Consider the following 19108-nt stretch of genomic DNA (forward strand, 5'->3'; position numbering starts at 1 on the left):
AATATGAGTAAAGGGTTCATGATAAAATATTATGAATAATAATAATAAAATAAACTAATGTCAGAAAAGTCCAGAAATTCGCAGTTAGATGATGCTCGTATTTTCTGGAACCTTTAGTTGACGTAAAAAAAAAAATTTCTTTCCATAGAAAATTCTCGAAGAAGAAAACATTATTTAAGCACCGACTATCTAGAAAGAGTGTCAGTCAGAGGCAGTCATTTCATTCTATAGTGAGTAATAGGCATCGTCGTAGTGAAATCTATTGTTTGTGTTATTGAACGTTGTTCTAGTGAACTATATTTCCATTAGTACCTACAAGCATTTCCAACATTAAATATTTGAGGTTAATAATATGATTATTGTTTTCAGATTACCCATGGCTCATGCAAAGAAGAAAACAAGACAATATTTGACTGAATATCTGTCGTACGGTTTTAGTGAATCACCAGAGAATATCATAAAACCAATGTGTCTTATATGTATGACTGTGCTGTCTATTGATAGCATGAAGCCAAGTAAGCTCCGTCACCATTTGGAGACAAGGCACAGCAAAAATAAAAATAAATCAGTGGAGTATTTCCGAAAACTACGAGAATTTTCAAGGAAGAAACAAATTGGATCAGATTTTTAGTAAACAAGCAAGCAATAAAGATAGCGGTTTATTAGCATCACATGAAATCAGAAAAATAATAGCAAAATCTGGAAAGCCACACAGCATTGGTGAAACTGTCATCTTGCCTTCGATATCAGTTGTAATTTCAACAATGTTAAACAAAAATGCACGTGAAATTATTGATAACCTTCATTTGAGCAATAACACAATATCCAGACGCATTGATAAATGTCTGAAGATGTAGAAAATCAACTTATTGCTCAATTACGAGTGAAACAGTTTGCAATGCAACTCGATGAATCAACTTTGATGGGCAATGAAGCACTTTTATTGGCATGTGTAAGATGTATGGATGATAATCAACTCAGAGAGGAAATGCTTTTTGCAAGATTCCTCAAAACAGATACTAAAGGTGAAACAATATTTAAGGAAGTCCAGTCTTACTTTAGAGACAAAAATATTCCACTCAAAAATTTAATGGCTTGTGATACTGATGGCACTCCTTCCATGGTCGGTAGGTACAGAGGGTTTATCACTCATTTAAAAAATGCATTGCCAAAAGTATTTGGCATACACTGCGTGATTCACCGCCAACATCTTGTGGCAAAGAGATTGAGTGGACGTCTTCATGGAGCCTTAACTCTTGTAATAAAAGCTGTCAACCTCATTAAGGCTAATGCTCTTCAAGATCGTCTCTTTCGCAAATTTTGTGATGAAAATGAAGAAGGATTTGACCGTCTTGTACTGCATACAGAGGTGCAACGGTTGTCTAAAGGCAATTGTCTTTGTCATCCATTGGGACAGTATTGTATCATTTCTAAAAGAAAAGGAGATTGGAAAACAGTTGGTTGCCATGAAAACAGACATATTTTATCTCTCAGATGTGTTTGAAAAACTGAATTCTCTAAATAAGCTGCAGCAAGGACATAATTGTGATTTAATACCTAGCAAAGAAGCCATTAATGCATTCCTAGGAAAACTCAAATTGTACAGTCTTAATATCTCATGCCGTGCGTTTGACAAGTTTCCAAACCTTTCTTCAGTTAGCAGTGATTTAAAAGATGATGATTGTGTTGTGTATGTTGATCATTTAAAAAAAATTTATGAAGACATGCAAGTTCGGTTCAAGGACCTACTAGAACTGAACATCCCAGATTGGGTGCTGATTCCATTTGAGGTAAATGTTGCTGATGTTGAAATTGATTTACAAGAGGAACTTGTTGAATTGCAGTCTGATGATACAGTCCAAAATCTATTCAAAAAAAGGAAAGCATGATGTATGGAAGAATAGTGCCGTTGCATATAAATATCCGCTTTTATGGGAGAAAGCTAAAATGTATGTCACTGTTTTCCCATCATCTTATCTTGTGGAATCTGGCTTTAGTCATGTAACACAGTTGTTAACAAAAATCATAATCGATTTGATATAGTAAAAAGAGGTGATCTTCGTCAGACTCCCACAAAATTGTAGCCAGATATTAAAATGCTAATATCAAAACATCAGCCACAAGGATCTCATTAGTAGGGCCTATTTAATGGGATCCTATTTAATAGCCTTAGGAATAAATTTATATGTTGTTTGAAATAGTATTTTTTAAATTTTTTTTTTACTAATTCTGTCATAGCAAGTAAAAATATGTTTCAGTTTTATCAATTAAAATTTCAAAATTTGTAATTTACATTTTTTATATTATATTGGAATTGTTTAATTATTAGCTTTTACTAAACTACAAATAAATATTTCATTTAGGAATATTACATATGCGTATATGGGTGTCCACATACGTCAAGTTAGAACTCAGGGGTCCACAAGCAAAAAAAGGTTGGGAACCCTTGCTCTAGAAGAAAAGGGATGAATCAGATTGGACCACTTAGCATTGATGGGTTTGACTATTGATGATCATGCTCAGGTAGCTAGTAAACTGAATGTGTATTTTGCATCTACATTCACACATGAGGAGTTATTCAATGAGGGGAGTGCCAGAAGTTTATCAAACACTAACAGGGAGCTAAGTGATTTTGTAATAACTGAGAGCAAAGTGGAGGAGAAATTGTTGAAGTTAAACATAAGGAAGGCACTGAGGTGGACGTGATCAATCCAGTTATATTAAAGGAGGCAGCAAAGGAAGTAAGCAAACCCTAAGCCATAATTATGAGAGCTTCCTTGGACTCAGGGGAGGTCTCCATGGAGGTGTGCAAATGTATCACCAATTCACAAAAGAGGTTCAAAAGGCGACACAAGTAACTACAGACCTGTTAGTTTAACTTGTGTTCCAGGGAAAATAATGGAATCACTGGTAAAAGAAGCATTGCAGGATCATCTAGACAAGATGACTGCAGTAATAGTTAAGACACAGCATGGGTTTGTCAAAGGGAGTTCTTGTCTGACCAATTTGATTGCTTACTATGATGTGGTCACAAAGGAACTAAATGCCAAAAATAATTTTGATATCATATACTTGGATTTCAGGAAAACTTTTGATACTGTTGCAAATGGAAGACTGCTGTACAAATTGGAGAGGTATGGCATCAAGGCCAAGCTGCTACAATGGATTAGGGATGGCTGAGTGGGAAACAACAGAGAGTGGTAGTCAATGGACACCGCTCTTTGTGGATAAATGTTATTAGTGGAGTTCCCCAGGGTTCGGTGTTGGGGCCATTATTGTTTTGTATATTTATCAATGATATTGATAAAGGTATATCAGTTTTAATGTCCAAGTTTGCAGATGATACAAAGGTTGGCAGAGTTGTTAACAACAGTAATGACAGTATGCTACTCCAACTGGATCTAGATAAGTTGGGAAAATGGGCCGAGAAGTGACAACTGGAGTTTAACATTGACAAATGCAAAGTACTACATATGGGTAGCAATACTGTTTGTTTGTTATTTGGTTTTTAGGAGCATTAGCAACTAAGGCCATGTTGCTCCAGGTATATGCGGTGGTCATTCCCTGACCTTTCCGCATCCTCCGTATTTGGTGGTCACAGGCTCGAACCCCGGTCTAATCAAGAAGCATGTGCTACGCACTGCTGCTCCTGGCTACGGAGGCGCCTGGGTAGCAATAACCGAAGAGAAACGTACCAACTTTGTGGTACTCCACTCAGGGAAGTGGAAAGTGAAAAAGACCTGGAGATAATTGTGCAGCCAGATCTGAAGTTTGCTGAGCAGTGCAGATGGGCTGCCAGGGCAGGTCATGGAGTCTTGTCAATGATATATAGGAATTTTGCTAGCAGGGACAGGGAGGTGATAATCCCGTTATACAAGGCAATGGTCAGGCCACACCTAGAGTGCTGTGTACAGGTCTGGAGGCTTCATTTTAGGAAGGATGTAGAGTTGCTAGAACCAGTACAAAGAAGGGCAACAAGATTGGTAAGGGGAACAAAGGGGTACTCTTACCAAAAAAGGCTTAAGTTCTGCAAAGTGCAGGGAGAGTAGAGTGCTGGAGAGTAGGCACCTGCAAGGTTATCTGATTGAGGTGTATAAGGCCTTGAACGGGTTTGAGCAAGCTGAATGTTGATGGGATTCTTCTTCTTGCTCAGACTAAGAGCTGAGGGGGCTCAGTTTCAAATTGAGGAAAGATTGTTGTAGAATAGATGTGCGGAAATTTGCCTTTAGCCAGCAAGTCATTGATTGGTGGAACAGGCTACCATCTTTTGTTGTGGAAGCTAATAGCCTAAATAAATATAAGGCTGAGCTGGACAAGAATTTAAAACAAATGGATTGGTGAAATGGGAGGGTTTTATTTGGCTGATGCTGCATAAGCTTGCTTTCTTGCATCGTATGCCTCTACTAATGCTAATAAATATGAAACGTTTAGTAGCTTCCATGATTAATTCCTTGAATGCTTCCCACTTAGAATTTGCTGTTGGTAACATTATCAGTTGATCTCACTGTACACAATTTAAAAACTCTGTTTGCTTTAAGGAAGCAAAAACTCTTTCCTTTACCCCTGAATAGTGCCCATGGAAGTATCTATAGAAAAGGCATGCATCAGAAACCGAATATTATAGACAGAGTGAAGGAACTTTGTAAAAGATGGATCATTAATTAACCTGTTTGCCCTCTTTTTAATGGAATCTAGAAGCTTGAAAAGTTTTCACAAGATCAGATGGAAGGTTTCGAGACAGTCTTAAGAGTTTGTGGCCGATGGATTTCCCCATTATTTTGGAAAATAATTGCTATTTTATTTGTAATTTTAGAGGTAAATGCAAAGGGGAGATAACTGATTGTCAATGTTTTTTTTTTTGTTTTTTTTTAAGGAAAAACGAGATTTGTAGCTCATACTTCCATAGCATATACTACATAAGAGTTGTTGTCAATACTACATATGAGTTGTTGATTTGGTATGAATATTGTATCTTGTAACTATTAACTTGTAGTGTGGTGCATGGTAATGGAGGTGTTTTAATTGTAATTAGGTAGCTATTATAATTTATCAACGTAACAGTATAGTGTAATACATATAAACATGCTGGCTTAACACATATTATTGCTGTATAACCCATGAATACAGTAGTGTTATTATTGCATTTATGTGTCTACTAGTTCAGTGTAATATTCTCATATTAAACTGAATTTAATGTAATTAAAAAATTAAATTTAAATGGAAATCATGCCTCAGACTAGAGCAGTAAAGCAAAGGATTCAAAGTAGTAGAAGTGCTGTGGTTCAAGGGGAAAACTGAAGGTGGTGGTTCACCTAAGAATCATGGCCTTACAAAATATGCTACTTGTTCAATGTTTGTAGGGCTATCTGAAACAGTACATGATACAGCCAAAGAGAGATGTCTTTGTGTGTATTCAGTGCAAAAGTGCAAGGAAATTAGGCATGAACTCAGCATTCTGATGGTCATTTATGAAAGCTTGAAAAAATCAGAGTGAATGCCCTCAATGGAATTAAACTGGATCCCATCAAGCTCTCAACAGCATACAATTTTGCATCAGGCAACACAGTGGAAATCTCTAAGGCAGTGCGCTGCTCCCACAGAAGGTAATTATTGATCAGATGAAGGTTTCGAGACAGTTTAAGAGTTTGTGGCGGATGGATTTCCCCATTACTTTGGAAAGGATAGAGGAAAATGCAAAGAGGGAAAATAACTGAATGTAATGTCACTTTTTTTTTTTTTTTTTTTTTTTTTTAAGAAACTGGCTGAATATGAACAAATATCCAAAAATATACCTAGAATATATTTGCAAAAATGGCTTCCGGGCAAAAATGGCTGTGGTGATTGTCCCTCTGTATAAGGCAATGGTCAGGCCACGCCTTGAGTACTGCGTACAGGTCTGGAGGCCTCATTTTAGGAAGGATGTAGATTTGCTTGAGCGTGTACAGAGAAGAGCAACACGATTGGTGAGGGGAATGAAGGGATCCTCTTACCAAGAGAGGCTTAAGTTCTGCAAATTGCAGTGGCTGGAGACTAGGCACCTGCGCGGTGATCTGATTGAGGTCTATAAGGCCTTGAATGGGTTGAGCACGCTGAATTCTGATGGGATCCTCCCACTTGTTCAGAATACGAACCTATGGGGACATAAGTTCAAATTAAGAAAGGATAGATGTAGAATAGATGTGCGGAAATTTGCCTTTAGCCAGCGGGTGGTTAATTGCTGGAACAAACTTCCATCTGTCGTTGTGGAAGTTGATAGGTTAAATAAATTTAAGGAGGAACTGGACAGGCAATTGGAGGGTATGGTGTGATTTTTTTTTTTTTTTTTTTTTGGCTGATGCTGCATAAGCTCCTACACTTGCTTTCTTGCATCAAGTGCCACTACTACTACTACTACTACTACTAAGAGTTCCAGGGTTCAAGCCCAGTTGTTGCTATTTTGGAATTATTTGTAGGGTACTGCTCAGTATCCTGAGTTAGACTCCCATAGAAGTCTCAGGGCCATGGCCCTGAAGTTTTTTACGGGAGCTCTAGTCTCTCCTCACAGACCAAAAACTGATCTCAGAGCACACAGATAATCAGACAAGAACACACTTTTCTTCAAAATCTGCTACAAATTCAGGTCATAAATTTAAAATTACAGAAAGATGGGTTCGGGATGTTTTTTTATAAATGTGCTTTCAGCCAGTAGATAGTTCATTTCTGAAACTGTCTTACATCTGGTGTTGTGGAAGTGAGTAGGCTGAATAAATTTAAAGAACTATCCAAATTATCTAAGGGGTTGCACAGGTGATCTGGGAAGGGTTTCTATTTTCTAACTGATACTACATAAGCTTTCTTTCTCACATCAATTGCTACTACTAATAATAAACTGGCCTCAACAATGCCACCTGCATTGTTGAGGCCACTCTGACTTCATCCAGTCACCAGTTGGCAGAGTAGAGTAGAGTTAGCAAAATTATACACTAGCTGTTCCGATTGCCTCCTAAAATGTTACCAATGAGTTTGGTCTGGTGGACTATGTAGCAGCCAGCCTGCAAAACCTATTTAAGAAATGCACCCTCAAAATAAAAGGAATAGCAAGATCTGATATGATTCTTATTATAAATTCAAATAATATTACTCATATGCTCCATTGACAAAAACAACAGAGTTTGCTGGAGCTTTTCTCTGGAGACTAAACATGGGGTTCATCATTTCAAGCCTCCAGTAAGCAAAGTGGCAGTATTACACTGGATGATGATTATCTATCACCTAGTACTGCCTGTTGATCCAGAGGGTTAGCTATCCCTCTGTGTGATGACACCACATTTCAACCCCTGCTTGTAGTGGTTCACATCTGGATGGTTATCTCCAGTATACCAGATGCAGTGTTTCTGAAAAAACACATGGGGATATACCCAGTTTCTCATGAGTGGTTACTATATAAGTTGGAATTCAGTGGGATCATGGGTAAGATTCTGGGATGGCTCGCAGAATGACTGTAGAACAAGAGGCATGGGGTTATGATTAATGATTACCCTTCAGAGTAGTCTAGAAATAATAGTGGTTGCAAAAGTTATCCTTTTGGATTGGCTCTGAGACCATTATTCTTTCTGATTTTCATATATGACATGGATAGGCTTCAAAGTTGGTCAGAACAGTGGCAGCTATATTTTAATTTTGTAAAAAGGAAGGGTCTTACACTTGGGGAATAGTAACTCCAAAATAACTTATACATTAGGCAAGTAAAGCCTGAGGGGGCTGTTGATGATTTATCAAACATTTTCTTTCAGAAATAGAAAAGTCACAATCCTGCTATATGAAGACCACACCTGGAAATCTATCTAAAGAAAAGCTTTTGAAGGAGTCCAAAGACAGCCAATCCACTTGGCGATAACTATAAAATGTGCCTTTTTGAAGAAAGACTGAATATGTGGGCATCTTGGAGATCTGATTGAGGTCCAAAATGTTCTGGGAGAGGATGGTAAAATGAATGTAGCTGAAATTTTCAGTTATGATTGCAAAACTACAGGCCATAAATTCAAAATATGGGAAAAACTTTTAGGCTGGACTGTAGGAAGTTTTCTTTTAGACAGAAATTGTTAATTACTGGAATAACTTTATATGTTATTTTATATATATAAATATATATATATATATATATATATATATATATATTTATTTTTTTATATTTTACTATTTTTACTGTATTTTTTTATCTACTATTATTTATTTTACTTTTTGTTGGTGCAGAAAAATCTTGTGGCTTCCTTTCACTATATGGCTAATACCATACTATTATTATAATCAGAGCAACATTACAACATAGAACTTGGGAAGCATGAATAGAACTTGAGAAGCATGTTTAAAGATCAAAATTACAGCATACTTGCCTGATGTTGAGAGACTCGCTCAAGACAAGTTCAGCAGCAAAAGTCACATTAATTCGTATCTAATTGGATGTTTGTTACATTTTTTTAGTATTAATAAATAATATTTAAAAAAAAATATATTTTTTTTTAATAGAACACCTTCCCACTCTATTTCATTTCATTAAACACCCCCCCCCCATCCTAGCTTGAGCTGAGGTGCAGCTCTTCAGATTTTTTATTTATTTATTTTTTAATTATTAAATCAAAAATGGCTCTTCACTCAAAAAAGGTGCCGACCCCTGTTTAAGAGTCATGTGAAAATTGCTGTCAGGAGGGGAAGCAAAAGCAAGAAATGTGTAACAAGAAACTTCAGACAGACCAGACTCAACATGAAAATAAAAATGGATGTAATTTGGTCCTTTGAAGAAAGACACACATGCTAATTAACATTAATAATAAAGCCCAGAGAGTAGCAAAATGAATTGCAAAATAGTGCGAAAATAGCAATATGTGTGTGTGTGTGTGTGAAGCTATAACTAAGTGTGCATGCACATAGGAGGACTGCTGCATGGGAAAGGAAAAGAGAGAAGGAATATTATGCTGTGGGCAAAAACTACTGGATAATAAAAAAAAAAAAATTTTAAAAATGAAATAAAAAGCTTACTTCATACATTCCATTACTTGTCTTAATGTCATTTTACATTATGTTCATCTATATTTTAAATAAAACACCGATGAATACTTACTCTCCAAGCTTTTCTCCCAGTGCTCTGAAGTTACGTATAAGAACAGCTTTCTTGTGAGAAAATGTGTCAAAAGAAAACTTTCCATGGTACCTTCCCATACCACTATATCCTACACCTCCAAAAGGAAGCGCATCAACTGAAAGATAAAATTTAAGTTTCAGTTATTTTTCAAATTGCAAATAACATTAACAAAGAAAAAAACACCTAAAGGTAATATAGTGCTCTGTACTTTAAACTATAAAATTCTGAGTATAAAATTAGATTAAATTATCTCATGATCTCTAGTGAAGTATATTAAAGCACTACAGTATTTCATTTAGACTACTCCTTTCTACTGCACTCTACTGCAACTCTATTACCCCATCTCTTCTATCATGCAGTATAAGTGATGTCTTTTGAGGTCATGCGAGCCAGCGTGGTGAGATCCAATATTTCTTACATTAAGGATACAGTTCTTAAATGATTTTTTCAGGCCAGCCACTAGATGGTTCACTAGAGAGAACTGATTGTTAACTCTCCAGGAGGCATCTAGATTGGCTAGTGTATAATCTCTACTCTGCCATCTAGTAACTGTGTGCCGTCAGAGCTGTGTGTGTGTGTGTGTGTGTGTGTGTGTGTGTGTGTGTGTGTGTGTGTGTGTGTGTGTGTGTGTGTAACTCATTGTCAGGACCATGTTATGTCAAGGAACTGGGTATATTTTTGCTTTATGTAATGCCATATTCAAAAATTTCATTAATTCATACAGATCCTTCCCCCCCCCCACCTACTTCTACTTTATCTACTTTCAATGCATCATGAATAGTCAAACTAACAAAGCAGACTTATCTGTGAAAAGATTTAAACCTAAAAACTTTCTCATTCACTTCACAAATATATATGGTCTCAGTTCCATTGTTGTCCATTTCCACCTACAATCTCCCAAGTCCCACTTACTTTTCTGAGAGAGTCTCAATTAATGGTTTCCTCGACCACTGCACATTCTGTTTCCTTAATTATTCATTCTATGATTCCTTTTGCTTAAAAGATGATACCTGTGCAAGTGCTCCCCCTCTGCCATTCCTTGTCATAGACTTCCTAATTTGGAATCTTCTCTTTTTGATCACCTCTGGCTTGAAATCTGTTTACCCCATTCTGTCAACTCCACTAATCATTCAGAACTCTTAACTTCCTTTCCTTGAAACTCGACTTTCTCCAGTCTAACTTTCCTAACAGTGAGATAATTCCTCTTGGTAATTTTAATGTTCACAACTTGACTTCCTTTTCAGTTTTCTAGTTACATGGATCCAACTGTTGGGGCTTCTGTAATTACTAATGATTTCACTTAGCTTTTTAATTTTACTTATCAGAATACTACACAATACTACAGAATACAAACCACACACCCAACACCACTGCTGTTTTTCTCACCAACAACCCTTCAAAGTACACAGTCAATGTTAAGTGGTCCTCTAGGCATTTCAGATCACTAAGTGGTGATGGTCTCTTCTCCAATGGAACCTCTCTATCCTGGTCAGTCTCTGACTCTGCTGTTTAACTTTTCAGGAATGCAAAAATGGGACTGACCTGCATGATATTTCTTTTTCTATTTTTCTGAGGCTTGATTACTGCTGTTATAAATCTTACAGTCCCAAAGTCTGCTCAGGTTGTGTCAGTAAAATTATTCTTTAATTATTTTTGTAGGGATGGAATCCTTTATTCTGTGTGCACTTTAAAATCTTGTCCTTTATCTAAACCTTGATTTTTAAAAAATGTGCTAAGGCTGTTGAAGATAAGAATGTAGCAATTTCCAACTGGCTTGTATACAAATCTCCTCATCTGTGCCTATCCAAAAGCTAACAACAATGTTAAAACAATCCAAGCCTATTCTAAAATTTGATTTGGAACAAATTAACAGTAAAAACTTTTCTCTTGTCCAAATGGTAGTAGAGAATTTTTCTGGCCTCAATTCCTGTCCATCTATACTCACTTTATTAAAACTTAATGGGTCTGTTGCATCCACTGCTTAAGATAGAGGATTTACTAGCATCCCTCTTTTATTCTAACTCTTGTACTGATAATCACGATAAATCACTTCCTATCATACACTCCACTCAATGCCTCTCTTGATTTTATGACAGAAGGATGTCAGAATGTCATGTCTTCTCCATGTTTTCAAAACTAGGGAATGCTCTTGTTCTGTCACCTTCTTACACTTTCTCATTCCACTGCTGTTTTTTCCACCTGCTTAGAAATTTGCTCATATCCAATTCCTAAAAAGGGTGATAAATTCCTCTCATCCAATTAACACTCCATACACTAAATTCTACTCTTTCCCAATAATGAAGAAATCCAGAAACTCTTGAAACTATCCCAAAACTTTCTACCTGATCAATAATGGTCAACAGGGATTCCATCAGTGCCAATCCACTGGTTGTATATTGGCTTATATTACTCATTTGGACAAATTACTCTTGACAATTGTAAGGCTGTTTGGCATAAATGTCTTATAAACAAACTCCCATCTTATGGATTGCCAAATGATTTTTACAATTGGGCATCCGGTTCTCTGACTACTCACTACAGATAATGGAAGGTCTTCTAACTTCTCCGCTAATGCTTGTGTTGCCTAAGGTTCAGTCTTTCTTCCACTCTTTTCCTCTTATATAATAATGGGCTTCTTCCACTGACTGGAAATCCTATCCATAGTTTTGCTGGTGATAGCACATTACAGCCCACCTTTCAGTTTAAGAGACCTTCCCCACACAAAAAATCCTCCACTTCTCAGATATTCTCCAATCAATTCCTTAAATGCCAATCTCTAGGTAATTTTCCAAAGAGAAAAGGAAAAAACTTAGTTAACGTCAGTCTAGAAGGAATGAAAGTTTTATAACTCAGTCCTATCTTAGTTTTTGAAAAAAAAGTCTGCTTTATTATTATAAACAAGCATGATTATATCTACAAGACAATTACCAAAAAGAAGATGCTATTTATTACAAAACAGTTAAATGCTACGATAAAGGTGCAATATTTACTACCTGTATACCAAGACACCCCAATATTCATATGAAATAAAACCATAAAATAAACTAAGAAACCAACATGCATTCCCTGAACACAAACATATGACTTTCTGCCTAAAGAGAGGAATCCCTCAGAACCATCAAAGCAGGTGGAGCTGCTTGTTATATCCTGTGAAAAGGTGGTGCTTGTGAGTTAGCATTAGTAGAGACATATGATGCAGGAAAGCACACTTATACAGCATCAGTCAAAAAAAAATTTCCCATTTTACCCATCCATTTGCTCCAGAAGTTGGTCTAGTTCTTCTTTGAATTTATTTAAGCTATCAACTTCCACAATGGAAGTTTGTTTCAGCAATCAACCACTCGCTGGCTAAAGGTAAATTTCTGCACATCTATTTTGCAACTGTCTTTCCTCGATTTGAATTTACGCCCCCTCAAGTGAGGGGGCATAAGGAAGAATTCCATCAGCACTGAGCTTACTCAAACCATTCAAGGCATTATACACCTTTAATCAGATCACCTTGCAGGTGCTTAATCTCTAAATACTGCAATTTTCAGAAGTTATTCTTGGTAAGAGCAACCCTTCATTCCACATACCAATCACGTTGCCCTTTTCTGCACTAGTTCCAACAGCTCTACATCCTTCCTTAAATGAGGTTTCCAGACCTGTATGCGGTACTCAAGGTGTGGCCTGACCATTGCCTTACACAAAGGGATCATCTCCTTATCCCTGTTAGCAAAATCCCTGTATATCATTGACAAGACCCCATGAGCTGTTCTGGCAGCCTGCCTGCACTGCTCAGGAAACTTCACATCTGACTGCGCAATAACTTCCAGGTATTTTTCATTTTCCACAACCCTGAGTGTAGTACCGCACAGCTGGTGCATTACTCAGGAGTTACTGCTACTCATATGCAGTACTTCGCATTTGTCAATGTTAAACTTCAGTTGCCATCTCTCAGCCCATCTGTCGAAGAGAATCCTGTTGCAGTAGCATACTGTCATTAACAACCCTGCCAACTTTCGTATCATCTGGAAACTTGGACATTAAGTTGCCCGTCTTTAGATTTTAGGTAAACGACGCTGATGTTTCAGATGGTTGTAGGAGTGCTTCTCCTCGTGCACGGAGATGTACACTTTCACTACTGAGGATGTCGCTTTATTTTATTTCAATACTGGGTGTCTTAGTAGACCGGTAGCAATACTGTACATTTCTCTAATTGAAGCATTTAACCTAATTGAATCATTTACAGTGAAACTTCTAACGGACACCTCTCTTTAACGGACATTTTCAAATTACCCAACTCTCCTCTATTGGTTTTAACGTGTTTTCAGCTTCTGTCTAGCGGACATTCTCTGTAACGGATGAAGACAGGCAATCTGCACTGTTTCATTTAGATTAGCACTTAATTTGATCTCCCAATAACGGACAGCGGGCGAGCTCACAGCCCCTTTTCTAAGAACGTTTCTTCCACATATTGCCTCAATCGTGTGTTTATTTTCTATTTCCGATTCTCTGAATTTTATCAAGGTTTACGTCGCGGTTCTAAACCCTTTTTCAAGAATTTTAAGGCACGTGTAAAACTTCTGATGAATTCGGAGTGTGCAGGGGGGGGGGGATTTTGTCGGCCTTTCGTATTTTGAGTTTCAGTTTTCAGTTTTGTTCAGTGTCGTGTGAAGTGCACAATGTCTTCTCGTAAACATTTAACTTTAAAAGATAAAAGTCGAACTCATTAATGCGTATGATCAGCAAAAAAATAGTGTTCGCAATCTCGCTGCAAATTTCAAAATCGAGAAGATGTAGGTAAGCGACATCCTAAAGGAAAATAATTAACTGCTCAAACAATTTTGGCAACACGTAAATGATCAGGTTCAAAAATCATTCCCGAAAACTGTTGGACTTAAAATTGACAAAGTTACGTATGAATGGTTTTGTCGCGCACGTGCTAAAAAAATTCCCATTAATGGGCATATTATTAAGGAAAAGGCTTTGGAGGTTGCAAAATCTATGGGAGTAAATGAGTTCGAAGCTTTTGTGGAATGGCTAGACAAGTTCAAAACTCGGCATAAAATTTCTTGGAAAACCGTAAGTGGTGAAGGTAGATCTGTTGATACTGGGGTTGTAACAGAGTGGACCACAAATTGGAAGATTTATGTCGTGATTTTGAAGCTAAGGATATTTACAACTGTGACGAAACAGGGTTGTTTTTTAAAGCTCTTCCTGAAAAAACAAGGAGTCTAAAAAATGAAAAGTGCCAGGGCGAAAAAATTTCTAAGGAACGCTTGACCGTACTATTGTGTACAAATATGCTGGGAGACTTTGAACAACCTCTTGTTATAGGAAAACCACAAAATCCTCATTGTTTCAAGGGCATAAAGTTGAATCTTTTGAATGTTGACTGGAAGTCTAATAAAAAAAGCGTGGATGACATGAGATATCATGAGCGAATGGATAAGTCACTTTAACCAAAACATGATTCGTCAAAACAGAAAAATTATCCTTTTCATGGATAATGCTGCATCTCACCCGCACATTGAATTGTATCATTCAAATCGTTTTTCTGCCACCAAACACATCTGCAGAGTGTCAACCCTTGGATCAAGGGATAATAAAAAATTTTAAACTTCACTACAGAAAATGTGTTTTAAGACATCTCATTGCAAACATGAACGATGTAAAATGTGCGTGACCTTGCAAAGAAACTCAGCATCCTAGATGCGATTCAATGGATTTCCTCTTCAGTAAACGCAATCAGACAACAAACTGTCGTGAACTGTTCTGTAAAGTCTGGCTTCTCAAACGCAAAAATTGAAGTTGTGAACAGCAATGTGGAGCACCAAGAACTTCAACATCTATTGATAATGTACGATACTTCCGCTACAAGTGACCCTGGCTACAAAGATATAGACTCTAACCTCACTACAGAAGATGGTGCTCTAGATATCAACGACATTATCATCGATATTTTTCAAGAAGTTCCTCATGAGGATGAAGAAATGGAAGGAAGTCATTCTGTCGAAGAACATATTAACGACGAACCACCGATGAAAATAGAAGCACTCATACAAATCAATCGTTTAAAAATGTTTTTCGCCGCTGAAGGACTTTCGATGGATTCTTCACTCCAAACAAATGTTGAAAACAAAATTATCAGCCAGAAGAAGGTGCAGAAGAAAATAAGTGATTACTGTATATATTTTTCTTAAGATAAAGTCATAATTTGCATAGCATAATTGTATGTATATTATTTACAAAAAATATTGTGCAAAATCTGTATATAATTTAACATTAAACGATTTTCTTTATCTCTTGTGTATGTAATTGTATATTATTTACAAAAATATTGTTCAAAATCTGTATATATTTTAATTTAAATTTACATTAAACGTTTAACGATTTTTCTTTCTTTTTTTTTCTCCCTCAGACTTCTTGTTAGCAGACACTTCTCTCTAACGGGCACATTCTCGTTCCCATGGCTGTCCGTTAAAGGGAAGTTTCACTGTACTTGTTTATTTCATGGTAAATAGTGTCTCTTTTTTATTTTTATTTTTTTTTTTTATAGTAGTATCTACTGCTTCTTTGCTCATCTGTGATGACACTCAGATTTCTAGACCAGATCACATCTCTATTAGGAATTACCCACCCTAGCTTCTAATTTCTCTTGGCATAAGCACATACAAACATTGCTACCAAACATTGCACATACAAACGTTGCATAAAAGAGAAAAAAAAAAAAAAAAAACAATTACTTTACTTCTAAAACAGCTATTGATTCTCTACAGGTTTCAAATCTGTCTTAACACAAAATAGTGATAAGACAGATTTGAACATCGGGATTTGGGACTAGTGCATTTTGGCTCAATTAAGTGGCTGCCCCAATTATCCAAAGTTTCACGAAAATAGTTAAAAATAATGGACCCCCGCTTTACAATTGGTTCACTGTACAATCAAATACCTGGTGTGTGAGAAAAAAGATGAATGAGTGTGAGTGAAAGAGAAAAAAAAAAAAAAAAAAATATATATATATATATATATATATATTATATTTTTTTATATATATATATATATATTATATTTTTTATATATATATATATATATATAAAAAAGATATACTGTATTTCCCCATGTATAAGACGCACCTTCATTTTGGGGTCCGAAATTTGAAATAAAAAATTTATTACATAAAGTTATTGCACTCAAGTTTTATTCATCATAAAATTCATACAACTCCTCATCACTGTCAAAACTCCCATCCATTAGCGTGTCCTCATCTGTGTCTGATGATGAATCACTGTCTTCATATATTGCCTCGACAACGATCTCAATCTTGATATTATCCCAGAATCTTTTCACTCTGGTACAAATTTCTCCTATAGTTGGTTTCTTCACTCTTCCTGCTGGTGTCAAATTGTCCCCAGAAGACTTCATCCATTGGTTCCATTCGTCTCTCATGGCAGCTTAGAAGGGTTTGTTAATGCTCACATCAAGTGGTTGGAGCTGGGAAGTCGAGCCTCCAGGTATGATGGCAAGTTTTGTTTTTTTCTCTGCAGCAATCTTTTGTGTTTTTTGTTATGTGTGCCCTTAACTGATCAAGCACCAATAGGGCAGGTTTGCGTAAGAGCCCACCTGGTCTCCTGCTCCAAACTTTCTAAAACCAGATCTTCATCCCATCCTGATTCATCCAACCCTTGTCATAAACGTGGACAATTACTCCTCGAGGAATGTCTTCTTTTGGCATTTTTTGCATCTGAAAATCAGCATGGGAGGCAGCTAGAACAACTGTATAATGGCTCTTTTCATGTCCACTTGTCTTCACAGTTACAGTTTTCACCCCCTTCTTATCAACAGTTCTGTTACTTGGGACATCAAATTGAAGGGGGACTTTGTCCATATTTGCAATCTGTCCCAACTCAAACTGATGTGTCTTCCGATATTGAATGACAAAACGATGAAATTCAAGGACCTTCTGCTCATAGCTTTCAGGCATCTTTTGGGCAAGTCTGGTGCGTGTATGCATTCAGCACTGTACTAAAATCTTTTCGGAGCCATTTCTGGGCAGAAATGGCACTTTTTTTTTTAGGCTTGCCACTGAAATCCTTGGAAATTATGTGGAGCCTGCCAGAGTACTTAAATATCTACTGGGTGCCTGACCTGCCTCCTTGTGGTGAAGTGTGAGCAATGGCCCAATGGCTAAATGGTCAGAGAAACAATAGAACATAATTCTACACAAGAGACCACTCCCCCACACACTTTTTAAATCTCTGGCCTTCACAGAGTTCTGTGTCACTCACAAAGAATACAACGAGGAGATGGAGGAAACCCCTGGTGCCTTCAGACAACTAACACTATTATCACTATTACTAACACTATTACTTTCATCTAGCGTATAGCCTCACACGTATCACGTAAATTTAACATCAAAATTTTGCCCGATCTATTAGGCCTTTTAACACATCTCTCTAGCGTTCAACCTCAATCAGCGATTTTCAAACAGCAATCCCATTAAGCATTAATGTCAAATGTGTGATTTTTTTTTTTTTGGGTCCTAGCCACTGAAATCCCAGGAAACTAGGTGGCAGGACCAGCCAGAGCAACTTGGTGTGATACTGGACACACCCGGCTAGCCTCCACGTGGCGAGGTAGGGGAAACGTCGTGCCCCACTAGGGGCCTGGCGGCCAATAAGCCGGACAAACAATGGGCATAACACATCACACTGCACAGATGTGGCCCACACATTTTTAAGTCTGGCTTGACAGTGTACTGTCCTCGATACAGTGAACACACACGGAGATGGGAGAAATCCCAGGTGCCGTCTGACACAAACATACCTTATATAGAATCAAATCACATTACGATGGACTCACCATAGTAAAGTACCATTCACTATACGATGTGTACTAAGCACCAGTCATTGTGATCACGTTTGTGAATTGAATTTTAATTCTATTAAACAGTGATTCTAATTAGAGAAAATAGGAGGAATAATTAATACATACTGTAATATGTATGTACTAACTAGTTGACATTTCTGTTCACTGACATTTGTGGGTGGGGGTTAAAATTTAAAACAATAAAAAGATAAGCAATCAATAACAAAGAACACGGCACACCCAAATTGCAAGTAACACGATATGCACAAGTGAGAACGGAGTAACAAATTACGAAGCTTTAAAAATAGGAATGAAGAGAAGATTCTAAAAATTAATTTTTTTATATGATTGAAGATTTCATGAAAGTGTAAACACATTTCACCATAATAACCCACAGAATTCCAGTTGTCGGTATTATCGCAAATTCAATAAGATTATGAATATATGAATACCAAGAAGAAAAAACAAATCAGATTTGGCCTTGTGTAATGGGCTTGTGTACGAAAATCTTCGATAACCCAGCTGATGTTGCTGATGGACAGAATAAGTACTTCACATCAATTTTTACTGATGAAGGGATGCTGATTAAGTGAAGCTGGAGCGCATGAAATTAGCAATACTGAAATTTCAAAATATTATTTATTAGAAAATACTTTTGAGCCTACAGGTAAGGCACCTGGCATTTATGGCATATACCCAACAATTTTGAGGGAGGTGGCTGGAGTTGCACTGAAGCACTGAGGTTAATTATGAGAGCATCATTGGACCCAGGAGAGATTTCTTTGGATTGGAGAAGTGTAAATATATCACCAAAGCAAGGGTAGCTCTAAGAGAGAAGCCAGCAACTACAGAATGGTTAGTCTGACTTCAGTGGTAGGCAAAATCTTGGAGGCAATAATTAAGAGTGCGATCCAGGGAGACTTAGATAAAAATGACATTCTGAAGGCCATACAATATGGTTTTATTAATGGAAAATCATGTTTAACTAAACTGGTAAGCTATCTGGACACAGTTACTCATGAGCTGGATGGAGGCAAGAATTATGACAGTTTATTTGGATTTCAGCAAGGCATTTCACTCAGTGCCTCATGAGAGGTTACTGTAAAAGTTGGAACATGTTCAGATTACTAGCAGGTTTTA

General features: G+C 37.0%; 1 protein-coding gene across 1 annotated transcript in view; it reads right to left on the reverse strand.

Annotated features, from left to right (window-relative positions):
* Positions 1–19108, reverse strand: part of Aldh-III (Aldehyde dehydrogenase type III) — a 260715-nt gene that overhangs the window by 26589 nt on the left and 215018 nt on the right. Inside the window, 1 exon segment of the mRNA XM_090371122.1 lies at positions 9098–9233. Within this exon segment, the coding sequence (XP_090227248.1) occupies positions 9098–9233 (136 nt within the window).

Source organism: Mastigoproctus giganteus, chromosome 4 (genome assembly GCF_048544385.1).
Source record: "Mastigoproctus giganteus isolate SK-2022 chromosome 4, ASM4854438v1, whole genome shotgun sequence".
NCBI classification, from domain to species: Eukaryota; Metazoa; Arthropoda; class Arachnida; order Uropygi; family Thelyphonidae; genus Mastigoproctus; species Mastigoproctus giganteus.